Source organism: Brassica napus, chromosome C3, assembly GCF_020379485.1.
Source record: "Brassica napus cultivar Da-Ae chromosome C3, Da-Ae, whole genome shotgun sequence".
Classification (NCBI taxonomy): Eukaryota; Viridiplantae; Streptophyta; class Magnoliopsida; order Brassicales; family Brassicaceae; genus Brassica; species Brassica napus.
In genome coordinates, this window is record NC_063446.1 from 31796730 (window position 1) to 31809420 (window position 12691).

The 12691-nt window shown below is 35.0% G+C and overlaps 2 protein-coding genes across 3 annotated transcripts; one reads left to right on the top strand and one right to left on the bottom strand.

Moving 5' to 3' along the window:
• Positions 1-7507: 7507 nt before the first annotated feature.
• Positions 7508-8818, bottom strand: LOC125584563 (early light-induced protein 1, chloroplastic). Its single transcript, XM_048753256.1, has 3 exons — positions 8592-8818; positions 8406-8504; positions 7508-7974 (listed from the first exon to the last, which is right to left on the bottom strand). The coding sequence occupies exons 1-3, from the start codon at positions 8733-8735 to the stop codon at positions 7630-7632; spliced, it is 588 nt and encodes a 195-aa protein (XP_048609213.1). The 5' UTR covers positions 8736-8818; the 3' UTR covers positions 7508-7629.
• A 309-nt stretch (positions 8819-9127) lies between these two features.
• Positions 9128-12392, top strand: LOC125584562 (glutathione S-transferase T3-like). 2 transcript variants are annotated; one of them, XR_007321478.1, is made up of 2 exons: positions 9128-10147; positions 12218-12392. XR_007321478.1 is itself a non-coding variant. In XM_048753255.1 (2 exons), exon 2 carries the CDS (start codon positions 11204-11206, stop codon positions 11960-11962), a length of 759 nt encoding a protein of 252 aa, XP_048609212.1. In that variant the 5' UTR covers positions 9128-10147; positions 11182-11203; the 3' UTR covers positions 11963-12112. The 2 variants fall into 2 exon arrangements, 1 of the variants encoding a protein (XP_048609212.1); XM_048753255.1 differs by lacking the exon at positions 12218-12392 and adding an exon at positions 11182-12112.
• Positions 12393-12691: the final 299 nt, after the last annotated feature.

Below are 12691 nucleotides of genomic sequence, written 5' to 3' on the forward strand. Positions count from 1 at the left end.
TATTTTTTGTAATTATTAAACTATTTATATTTTTGTGATTAAAAACTATTTTTTAAATATGCTTTTTTATTTATTAAAATTATTAGAACTAATTTTTAAATATGTTTTTTTTAATTTATAGGTCTAATGATGATCAGACCCGGCCTCGACACCGTCGTGGTCATGGTGGTACGGGGAGCCAGTCTCGGGATTCCAGCCAGATTCAGGATTCCGCTTCGCCCCACAGCTCCTACCATACATCTCCCTCTCCATTTCCCGCTCCTGCTCCTCCCGCTCCCGCTGCTGCACCCGCTCCTGCTCCTCCGGGTCCTCCGGGAGTGATGAGTGTTGAGGAGTTGGTTCGACAGCCCGGTCGTAACCATCTTCCCTATCTCACTCCGTATCCATATGGACGGGGTCAAACATGGTAATTAAACGTCTTTTTTTTTATTAAAAGGTCTCAAAGTCGATGAACAACACGATCTGGAATGAGTTGTGTGTGCATTGGGATAAGGAAGAGACGAAAGAAACTTCTTCCACCAACTCCACCAACCGCAGGAGCGAGCGTAAAGGGAAGGGCGTCTTCAAGCATTAATTGGGTGCTCAATCTACTGCCACTCTGGGGGATCGCATGGTAAGTTCAGCCGTTTTTTCTTCAATTATTTAAGTTTTGAAATTTTATTTTTTGTGCATTTCTTCTAATTTCTAATGTTTATTTAATTTATGTTTTTTTCAAAGCGGAAGAAAATGATGGCGAGCCGGTTGATGATCTCGCCCTAATGAAGAGAGCGTATACCAACAAGAAGACCGGCCAGATTGATGATGGTCTTGTGAGGGAAGTGGTCACCCTGGTCCAAACTCAGGTGCAAGACGAAGTGTCTCAGCTTCAAACCGAGGATAACGATTCGACGGCTTCGACCAACTTGTCTCGGGTTCGAATCAACGAAATCGTTGAATCTGTAAGTTCTTTTTTTTTAAGTTCAATTCATTTATTTCTTGATTTTTATTTTATCATCTTTTTATATTATTTAAATTTGGCTATTTTCTATTTCAGTCGGTTCCAAAGAAGAAGGGATGTTTGATCGGTTTTGGTCGTCGCTCTCGGTCGGTTCCTCCTTTTTCTGCACCACCGCCCTTTGTTGATCCAGAAGTACTTACGGCTCAGTTGATGGACAAGGATGATCGCATATCTTTGTTGGAGACCCAGATGGCGGCTCAACAGGCGGGCTATGAGGCACAGAAGAGGCTGAACCAGCAAATGATGGAGATGATGAAGAGGATGTACCCGAACGAGGTGTTCCCGAACGTGCAAGACCCGTAGTTTTTTTTTTCAAAAACTCGGAATGTTTTATTTTTTTTTGTACAACTTTGAATATTATCTAATATGTTTTCAATTTTAATTTTAATTTTAAATTTTCGAATTTAAATTTAAAAACAAGCGGGCTATTTCTTTGCAAAATTGTGCTCAATTTCATATGTGACAATTCCACCAAGATCTCTTCGTTAGTTGGGGGAAGAATCCGCACGAATCGGATTTTTTGAGGAAAATATCGAGAGAGAATTGGATTTGGTTAGACAATGTGTGGTTGGTAAACAAGGATAGATTTTTTAGCAAGGTACGAAATGTATCGTCAAATATTCAATATGATTCTACAAGATCTAGTTTCGTTCAAGTAACGGATTCTAGCCAATTGAACGGATCTTCTGATCAATTCATAGATCCTTTCGATTCCATTAGTAATGAGGATTCGGAATATCACTATCACACATTGATCAATCAAAGAGAGATGAACTTCCGAGGATTGGACCATCGGAAAGTCCATCGAAATATCCCGAGGAAGTTCTCCCTCGGTATATTCCGAGGACCTTTCCGACGAACTGGTGGTCCTCGGAGTTTTCTCGAAAATTCATTTCCTCGGAATTCCGTCGGAAATTTCCGAGGGATTTCCGAAGAAAAATGAAATTCCGAATAGTTATTTCCGAGGACTTGTTTCGTCGGAATAACGTTATTCCAACGATATATTCCGACGACATACCGACGATTTTTTCCCTCGGTATGCCGATGTTTTCTTGTAATGACATGGCTTGAGCATTTCATTTTTAATACTTTGCTATTTGGCTTTACTTTTCATTTTTCACATTATTGGTGGTATCTCACAGACCACCTTCTAGGCTTCTCTATCTCCCACTGCTCCATATCCTTCTAGTAAGTAATTAATTTTTATTTCTCGTGTTGCGGAAAGAGCAAGCTATCCACTGGCTTTTGGTTCTGTCTTTGATAATCATTGTCTAAATATCTTCCCGAAATAGAAAACCATATTGAGTTTTTTTTGTCGATGCTTTTTTCTTACATATGTAAATTTTTATTTTATTTTTAAACGCGATAAAAAACTAAATAGAAAAATCAAATCTATGGCTAACAAGTTTGCACGTGATGTTTAGCGTCTGTTTTATTATGGTTTATGTTAATTTAATTCCATCGTCTTAGTATTGAATAATTTTTTGTTTAAAAAACACGAAGAAATAGACTTATGATTGCATTATATACTACAAAGTATTAAAGATAGCAGTTTGATGTTCATTCTAATGAGTCCAAACAATTTGATTAGTAATTACAATTCTGAAATAGATAAATGACATTAAACTGTGTTGAATAATGAAATAAATTAATTATAAGATAGATGTCAAAAGTTAAGACCATAGAATGATGCTTTGGAATACGTAGGGTGCATAATCTGATGGTGTCAAAGAAAATGTAAAGCTGGTTGAAAGAAATCTCTAGAATATCCATGGACACTCTAGTCTAAGATTCCGAATAAACCCTCTACACTAGTGGCAGATAATCTTGCTAATATGCTTATTACATAAAAAAAAAGTTTCAAATCTTAAAAAAGAAAATAAACAAGAATAAACAAATGATATTTAAAATGATGCACAAGTGTTTTTATAGGCCGACTCAGAATAGTATAGTCTCATGTAAAATTCATAAAGTATACAGAATTATTAATTTAAATCGCCTGTAATGTTTTTATAGTTCGTAATATCATTTATAAGCGTTAGTAAAAGAACCAACAACAATTATCGACTGATTTTGAAACTCCCCCCCCCCCCACCCCCCAATAACTTAATTAAACTATGTACCATACTAGAATATATTTCTACCAATAAATATATATATACACATATATATATATACACGGTTAAAAGAACAAAATATAATTATTAACCCTAGAGCACGAATTTAAATTTATCTATTATATTAAAACTGGAGTACAAAATAATTTTTGGCTATTTTTAAGTGCATTTTATTTTACAGATTTTCATCTTTTTTTAAACCAGTTCATTTATTAATTTTATTTAGGTGTTTTTATTAAATTTTACATTATTTTTCACTATTTCAAATTACTTCTTCACTGTTTCAAATTACTTCATCAGTTGTATTTACCGTAATAATTTGATGTCATTTATTTTACGTATTAACCATAATAATTTCACATGTCATTTAAATGAAATTGTTCCATTAGTGGAAAAATTCAAACCGGTTAACAACATATTTTTTATTTATTTACATAATCAGTTAAACATGGACATTCAAGTATACGTACGGATATAGATTGGTTTTACTGGTATCGGGTTTTTGGATTCTAAAATTAAACTTATGTTAGAATATTATAATTTTTTGGATAGGATTCAAATTAGATTCTTTCGAGTCCAGATAAGTGTTTAAGAGCCTAAAAATATATAAATAACCTATATATTTAAAAATATCACTAAATAATTTATGAAAATGTAAAAATTAATATTTGCACGGGACGTGCGTGCGGATCAAGCTCTAGTAGACTTTAAAATAAACACTAAAACTAAAAATACAAAGAAAGATGAGTATTAATTAAGGAATTAACAGAAAAGGAAAAGCAAACGATAATGGTAAGTGGGGGTCACGTAAAATCTGTTCCATTCTTGTCTATTGAAATTAAAGATAGCGTATGTACGTGCTCTGCTGGTTCGTCATGACTGATTCATTTTTCTCCATCTCTCGCTCCATAGCTCCAAAACTGATATATATATATATATATATATATATATATATATATCATTTTAGATGTTTTTTTTATTTGCTTTTGCCCCATACAGATTCACACACTTCTTTTGGATTACTTAAATTCTACTGATCATATTAAAACTCGTTATTCATCTCAGGTGATTCTTATAAATTATTGTTATACAAAAAGGGAGGGCAATCCATAACTAAATCTTTACTTCTTTGCATACATTCAAGGCTGATTGTTTTTCGAAATGGTTTTAGAAAAAAAAAAAGTGGTTTTAGAAAATAACGGCTCTCCAACGGAAGCTACTGGCCCAATTCTTTGATATCATGGCCCATGTGCTTTATTATTTCATTACACCCATGCTCATTTCTCTTTAGAAAAACTTGCAGTATGTATATAGTTTCGGTACATTCGGTACATCTAGTACACGTATACATTTTTAAGGAGATTGTACATTCGGTACATCTAGTACACTTATACATTTTGATATTATTGTCCGAGAAACTATGTAAGGTGGATGTATAATAAGATATTACAAATGTAGAAAACATTTTGAGCACTACTGTACATTTGGATACATAGTGTACACATGTACACTTTATTCATAGTGTCCACATGTACACTTCTATTAACAATTAAATGCTATTTAAATAATTTATTTTAACTAATTAAGATGCAATGGTAACATCTAAGTGTTCATATTGTACAAATACATATATATCATACTCAGTGTGTCAAATATCGTCAATGTGTACAAATATATTTTATTGTCCACGTGTACAATATTATACGAAAAATTACATGTACACCGATTCATTTGTACATTGCTAAAATTATGATATTTAATAATTTCAATGATTTTGAGTACGGCTGCTAAAAAGATGCATTTGATTTTGGATTCAGTCATATTTCAAAGATGCCATGATCCTACGTGTACATGGAAAGAAGGAAAAAAAAATTGCATGTACATTGTGTTAACATTATCGTGAGTTCATGAAGTCGCAGATGCTTAGTTATTTAGATAGAAAACCTACAAAAACCAAAAATGTGTACACAATCACTTTGATGTATAATACAAAATTAAGTGTACACATGTACAATTTGAAAGTAATGTACACAAGAATTTTTTATTTCGATTTTTTTCATTAATGATGGAAATTTACGAAAATACTCTCGTCTTCTTTCTTGGTCACTGCCGACCAGAAACCCTAATTTCCGCCTCTCTCACCTGTTTTTCACGATCTTTACATTATTTACTTGTTTTTATGTATTTTGTCCAGATTTGATAGATTTCAATCATAATTCATGGTTTTACATTTCAATTCTAATTCATGGTTGCAAATAATCAAAAGTTCACCATTATTGCTCGGGTGAAACTTTCTTTGCGACTAAACCGACGACGATTCCAACATCCACAACTCTAGTCCCGAGCATGACGACCACGGCGAGGAGGAGACGATTTGACCCCCAACGTTCCCGTCATCTACGCTGTTTTCGTTTACGTCACCGTTGTCACCGTCATTCTGTACGCCGCCATCTCCGTCACCGTCATTGTTTCCGTCTTCATCTTCGTCCTCGTCATTGCCTCTGTCGCCATCTCTGGATACCTCTCTGCCGTCTTCTTCTATGTATTTGTGTCATTAATCTTATAGACAAGAATACATCGTTTAATGTTGAAAAGTTGTAAGAGATGAAATCTGGATCATTGATTTTGAATGTAAATCAATAAATCCAACAGTTAAAATTAAAGGTAAATATGTGTCGAATCAAATTTGGTCTGTGAATAAAATAATGTTTTTCTTTTTCCAAGTTACGTAACTGAATTAGTTAGAATGAAAGAATGAGGAAATTAAGAGTGAGCTTAGTTTACAAAAAATGTCCTACTAGTAGAAACTGACCTATTGTGAAATAAAAAACTTAAAACTGTCTCTGAGTGTAATAATTTCTTATTTTTGCGGGTAACTTTGAGACTCACAGATAACTATTTAAATAATAAAAGAAATTATTTTATTTAGTTTCTCTAAATAATGATATAAATAAAATATTTATAAATAAATTTTATATATTTTTAATTATTATTTTAAATCTGTATTTTATTTTTTAAAAAATATTTTATTTTATAGATTAGTGGGTACTCGCGATTTAAATTCACCAACTCACATTTATCCCACATAAAATAGACTTGATCCGCATCTGTATTTGGCTATTTGCGATTTAATTTTTTCAAATCGTTCGACAAGCACCCGCTCTGCAGCAGTCAAATGGAGTGAGACCCGTGGATTAAAATTCTCATGCCTAATTTCAGTGATAAAAAAATGTTTTACTATTTCAAACCTAATAAAGAAATATTTTTAGGTTTCTATCAATAGTTTTCTGATTACAGCAAAAACACATTGTTATTTGATATAAAACTAAACACAAATGCAAATCCAAACATTTAGAAGGAAACTTGCATTTTGTGTTTTTCTTACCCATGCATACTGACAAATTAGTTTATATAAGACCGTTCTAATTTATCTTGATGATTATCTCCTTATAATAACCAAATATTGATCAATAATCTCCTCAAATGGAGAGTGAAGTGCTGGTAAATTAATATTTTCCCAAGCATTAAGGTTATGACTATTGATCGTGAACTTGAAATTAACCAACGCCACTGCTTTAACTGAATTCAAAGGCTGCAACGGGATGCACATATTTTGGAATAGAATTGTATGGAATGAGTCATTCATGAAGATTCCAATATTACCATTTGAGATGAATTAAAAATAAAATGCAAGGAATGGAATGAAATGGAATGTAGTTGAAAAACATTCAGCAACAAAAAGTCTCGTGAAGGTAAGGAATGAAAAATAAAATAAGAATTTTATATTAATTAGAGTTTTTATTTAATTTAAAATAAATCTATTTTCATTCCACTACATTCCTGCAAATAACTACCATTCATGTTAAGTAGATACTTAGAATAGAATTGTATGGAATGAGTCATTCATGAAGATTCCATAAAAATATTACCATTTGAGATGAATTAAAAATAAAATGCAAGGAATGGAATGGAATGGAATATGTGGAATGCAATGGAATGTAGTTGAAAAACATTCAGCAACAAAAAGTCTCGTGAATGTAAGGAATGAAAAATAAAATAAGAATTTTATATTAATTAGAGTTTTTATTTAATTTAAAATAAATCTATTTTCATTCCACTACATTCCTGCAAATAACTACCATTCATGTTAAGTAGATACTTATATTTCCATTCCATTTATTTTTATAACTGCTACTGTTCTATTTACTCGTATTCCATTTTTTTGAATTCATCTTATTCCTCGTATTCCTGTAACTTAAAACCAGTTGCAGCCTTATATTTCCATTCCATTTATTTTTATAACTGCTACTGTTCCATTTACTCGTATTCCATTTTTTTGAATTCATCTTATTCCTCGTATTCCTGTAACTTAAAACGAGTTGCAGCCAAAGTGTTTTAACCCAAAGTTTCAAATGTCACTAATCCATATGTAAAAGACACAGAGTAGGCCTAAAACAAGCCAGAATACTATACAGAATTCAGGGGCAAATTTTGTAGTACACAATCTCTTCTTTCTCAAACGAGAGTCCCACCCTTGACAAACTCAGTGAATGCCAGCGCGACCAAACCAAGCATCGCAAAACGCCCATTCCAAAGCTCAGCGTCTGATGTCATTAAACCTTTGGACTTGGACTCGGCTGTTATGCCCTTGAAAAGGGGCACAAGCGACGCAAGCGTCAAGATCGCCGCCGTACCGAGGAACCACGAGACACCACCGTCGGAGATCTGAGCTAAAACGTTTTCGCCCTTGGAAAGTTCAACCGCCAACGCAGCCACGAATCCAACCATTGCTAAACGCCCGTTTATTCTTTCAGGTGCTGGACCGCTGAACGCTAACAAGTCGCTAAACTTTGTGCTCACCTGTGTTTTCACCATCCCAAATTGTTAATTATTACTACAGTATTTTATATATGTAACGTCTACAACCCTCCCTTTAATTAATATGAAATTCAGCGGCAAAAAGAACAAAAAAATGTCAAATGTATTTTTAAGAAGATAATTTTGTGTGTATTGCTTATTTTCACGTCTGTACAAAACATAATTAAATATACATAATTTTTGCTCCGATTGTTGAGAAACTTTTTATACAAGTTTTGGATAAGCTTTTAGTAAATTATGTACATATTTAGTGAACATAGGCCAAATAATTAATAAAAAAAATTGTTTTTAAAGCGAAAATGTTTAATTACATGAAACGAAAGAGCTTTGAATTGTTTCAAAATAAACAAAAACATGGAACTAATAAGTAACAATTTTACCCCAAAAAAAATAACTAACAAGTAACAACTCACCTTAGGTTTAGTAGGAGGAGGAGGTGGTGGCGACGATGACTTGGGCAAAGGCTGAGACGCCGAGGTCGAAGGTGCAGACTCATCTTTCATGGGTTCTCCCTGCAAAAGTCAAACAACCAGACGGTCACGATTTCATATTCATATAGTGACCGTTAGATTTTAGAAAGTTGAGAAAAGTATACGTACCTCAGCCATACATCTCACTCCCACCGGATAATTCCTCTTGAGATTATGGAAGTTTCCGGCAAAGCAAAGCTTGTTTGTGTTGATCTTGCGAGTGGTCAGTCCACCGGCGAAGACTGACTGCATGTTAAACGACGCCGTTGCCATTTTCTGAAGCTTTAGTGTTTGAGTGAAATAGAGGAGAATCTGAAGTCTGAAAGATAATATAACTTTAAGTTGGATCGTCAGTAGCTTGATATGATGTAGCGAAGGATCAGCATATGTATTTATAGGATGTGTTGATGATGAATGATAGGTTGAGTTTGTTTCCTGAACTTTCTTTAGTTTTTTTTACCTATTTAACCTTTCATTTAATTACTTTATGTTCAAATCAGTTAACAAATCGTCAAAAACATGACACAGGAAAATTAGATCTTAACGTTTTTCTTTCCTTCGTTCGATTAATTGAACTTTAGTAACGTAAGTTAACTTTTATTTTCGTCAAGAAAAGATTATTGCATGTAATTGGCATATGTTCGGCATACATGCAATAAAGTTCTAATTAATTATGATACAAATAGCTTAATAGTTTGTAATAATACTTCTCTGTGTTATGCTTATAACCGAGTTTAAGCGTATTAGTAAAAAAATAAGTTGCGAGATTTAAAGAACCACGTTGCTTTAGATTTCCCCATGCATAAAATGAATATTTTTAAAGGGAAAAGAGCAATTAGTCGATGACGTAGCGTTCTTCTTCGTCACAGCTTCTTCGACTGTTTATTTGTTTGCCAAGTGGGTTTCGCAAAACACGTAAAAAAGATTCTCTTCATCTCCCAAAATCATGTGGCTCACATCAAAACTTCAAGCATTACGTTTACTACGCACACATACTCCTTTTGCTTTTGGAAGTTAGCTAGGATGGGATTCAAACTAAAAGGCCCATGCTTACTACGTTCGAGTCCGTGATTTTTCTCTTTGTCGCTGACTACGTGGCCCATCCAGCTCCGTCTGTTTTGTTAACATATTAATGTTAGGACTTAGGACATAGGAGATAAAGAAGTATACAAGATTTGAGGTATCTAAGTCGTAAGTCTTAACCAAACATTGAAAAACATACAGTGAAACTTTGCTTTAGGCCTAAGAGTATCATTATCCAGGGTTTCTTAGGGTGAGATTTTTAAGGGAATATAAGAAATTGTTTCTTAATTTTTAACTAAAAAGTTAAGAAATTGTTTCTTAGACCATGATTATCGGGGTCCTAAAGTTGGGTCCTAACCCATTTTCGGCCCAAAAATAAATACAAAATGGTGATAATGTTCCGGGACGGGCCTTAACCAAGGTCGATTTTTGCTCGTCCTTCTTTGCCACCTGTCGAGTGGAGATGAAGCGGAAAAGTCGGGTAGGGGAAACTCGATTTTCTCTTCCCAAATCGATCTCACCGTCTTCCGATTCTCTCTCGACAGCGACACATGTGGCGATAAAGTACACCGACGATTTCATCCCGAATCTCTCCCGGATCCCTCACGAGTCTATCCCGAGTCTGTCTCCAACCTCATTCTCCGCCGATTTCAATCTAAAAGGTATGTGTTCCTCTTTCGTTTTCAAATCCTTAGGATGTCATTGTCGATCTAGTTCCTCCGCATGTTGGTTTCGTAGATTCTTTGTTGTGATGATTTGTTCGGTAGATTAGATTCAGTTTCTCGATCTAGTTCCTGCGAGTCGGGTTTCGTAGATTCTTTTTTGTGATGATATGTTTGGTTGATTAAGTTCAGTTTCTCGATCTAGTTCCTCCGCATGTTAGTTTCGTGTGATTCTTGGTTGTGATGATATGTTGGGTAGATTAAATTCAGTTTTTTTTATTGATGATGATGATCGTTGATGTTTTCTTTGATATTGTTTCGTCTATAGCTTTGTAGTTGATATGGTTTCTGTAATTTCTTGTTAGGAAACTAGATAGGTTTTAGATTTGTATTCAAGTTCAGTATAAATTATTGCCTCGAATGCTTGTTGTTTTTGATTTTTTTGAACGAAAGTTGATAGCTTTTAGTTTTGTATTGAAGTAACTAAACTTTTAGTTCTGTATTGAAGTAACTAAAAATTAGTGATAAGACTGTGAGTATTATGAACGAGATTGCCATGTTTGTAGTTTGGATTTGAAGTTACTTAAACGAAATTGTGTTATCTGCTTGTATTGTAGTTCCCTTTGTAGCTTATAGCTTTTGTAGTTGTAGTTTAGTAATAACTATAGCTAATAGCTTTCGTACTAAAATTTAATGATCCATTAAACTAGAGCTGATAGCTTTGTAGTTGTAGTTTAGTAATAACATCTGATTAGACATAGGTAGATAATGGTTAGGTGGTTATGGAGTTATTACTTGTTAAAGTTTCTCCTATTAAATCCCATAGAAAACACTTCAGCTTTACTATCTCCAAATCGTCTTTCTCTTCTCTTTGCGAACAAGAAAACGTTCCCATTCTCTATAATCTCTTCTGTTCTTCTTCCTATGGATCCAAGGAATCCATCTAGCCAGAATTCTGGTTATGTGGGGCTTCTTCACAACGTACAAAATAATAATGTTCAGAATAATAATGTTTATGAAAGTTTTCCTTCCAGTGTCGACATTGGAGCCTCAGAAATGCCTCCTTTCAGTTCCCAACAGTCTGAGGCTACATCCCAACCTCAGGACACACCTGTGGAGCGTATGGTGAGAAGGAAATGGACGCCGGGTGATGACGAGGTTCTGATTAGTGCGTGGCTAAACACATCAAAGGACGCTGTTGTTGGAAATGAACAGAAGTTAAGGACCTTCTGGAAACGCGTAGATGAATACTTTGCAATAACTCTTCATGAGAACATAGAGAATGTTCATTGTAAGCAGAGGTGGCACAGAATCAATGATCAGACGAACAAGTTCTGTGCCGCATTCGCAGCTGCAGAGAGACAAATAACCAGCGGTCAGAGTGACAATGACGTTCTAAAGGTGGCTCATGAAATCTTCTACTCTGATCAGGGACACAAGTTTACCCTCGAGCACGCGTGGTGTGCCCTGCGATATGAACAAAAGTGGATAAGCCTGAACACACCTAAGACGGCCGGTTCAAAGAGAAAGAGTGGTGAGGTTAGTTCCCAACCTTCAAGCGCACATGTCGGTGAGGTCAGTTCCCAATCTTCAATGTGTCCTGAAGGTATCAAGGCTGCGAAAGCAAGCAGGAATGGTAGTAAAGGAAAGACTATTGAGGACTATAAGAGCATTTTGGAGCTCAAGATGGAAGATTTGGCGAGGAAGGAGAAACTGTCGAAGCTGGCGATATTAGACACTCTCCTTGCTAAGAAGGATCCACTAAGTGAGAGTGAAGAAACTGTCAAGAACAAGCTGTTGGCCGAACTCTTCTAGTTTTTCAATTCGAAGTTTCTGTCTTATGTAATATCTATTAAAATGTTGCTTTTGTGTTGGTCTAAGTTTGTGTCTTGTGTTCTATGTTCTAATCTGTTATGTTTGTAATTTCTATGAAGTTCTCGTATCAGTTTCTGTCTTGTGTTCTATGTACATGTATATCTTGATGTTATGTGATGTTATGTTTGATATAATGATAACTCTGCTTGTTATTTTACATACAAAACTTACGTGTGCCATTTTTATTATTCTCAGGTCATTGGATTGGATTATAGCTACACGCAGCCGTCTGATTCGGAGGATTATGGTTTAGGGAACTCAGCAGACAGTGGAAACAACTCCACATAAATGAATATACTGCTGGACCAAGCAGAGATAGAAGCCGTGCGGGTTCAGTACCCTCCGCAGCCGGAGGTTGAGTTCGGCTTCCCAAGGATTGCTACTGTGATGGCGAACCGCTTATTAGGACATCTTACACAAGAACTGACCCGGGGAGAAGGTTCTACACCTGTGAGAACATCGACGATGGAGACTGCCATGTACACAAGTGGTGGGATGTGACGGCTACAGAGGAGATCAAAGCCATAGGTACACAGTATGCCCTGCTTTCTGATAAGGTTGATTATCTTGCGTCTGTGAGTGACTACGAGTCAGAACTAAACCAGGTAAAAGATCTCCATTATGAGAGTGAGCTGAAGTTGGCTGTGCTTGAGAAGACTGTCTCTGAGT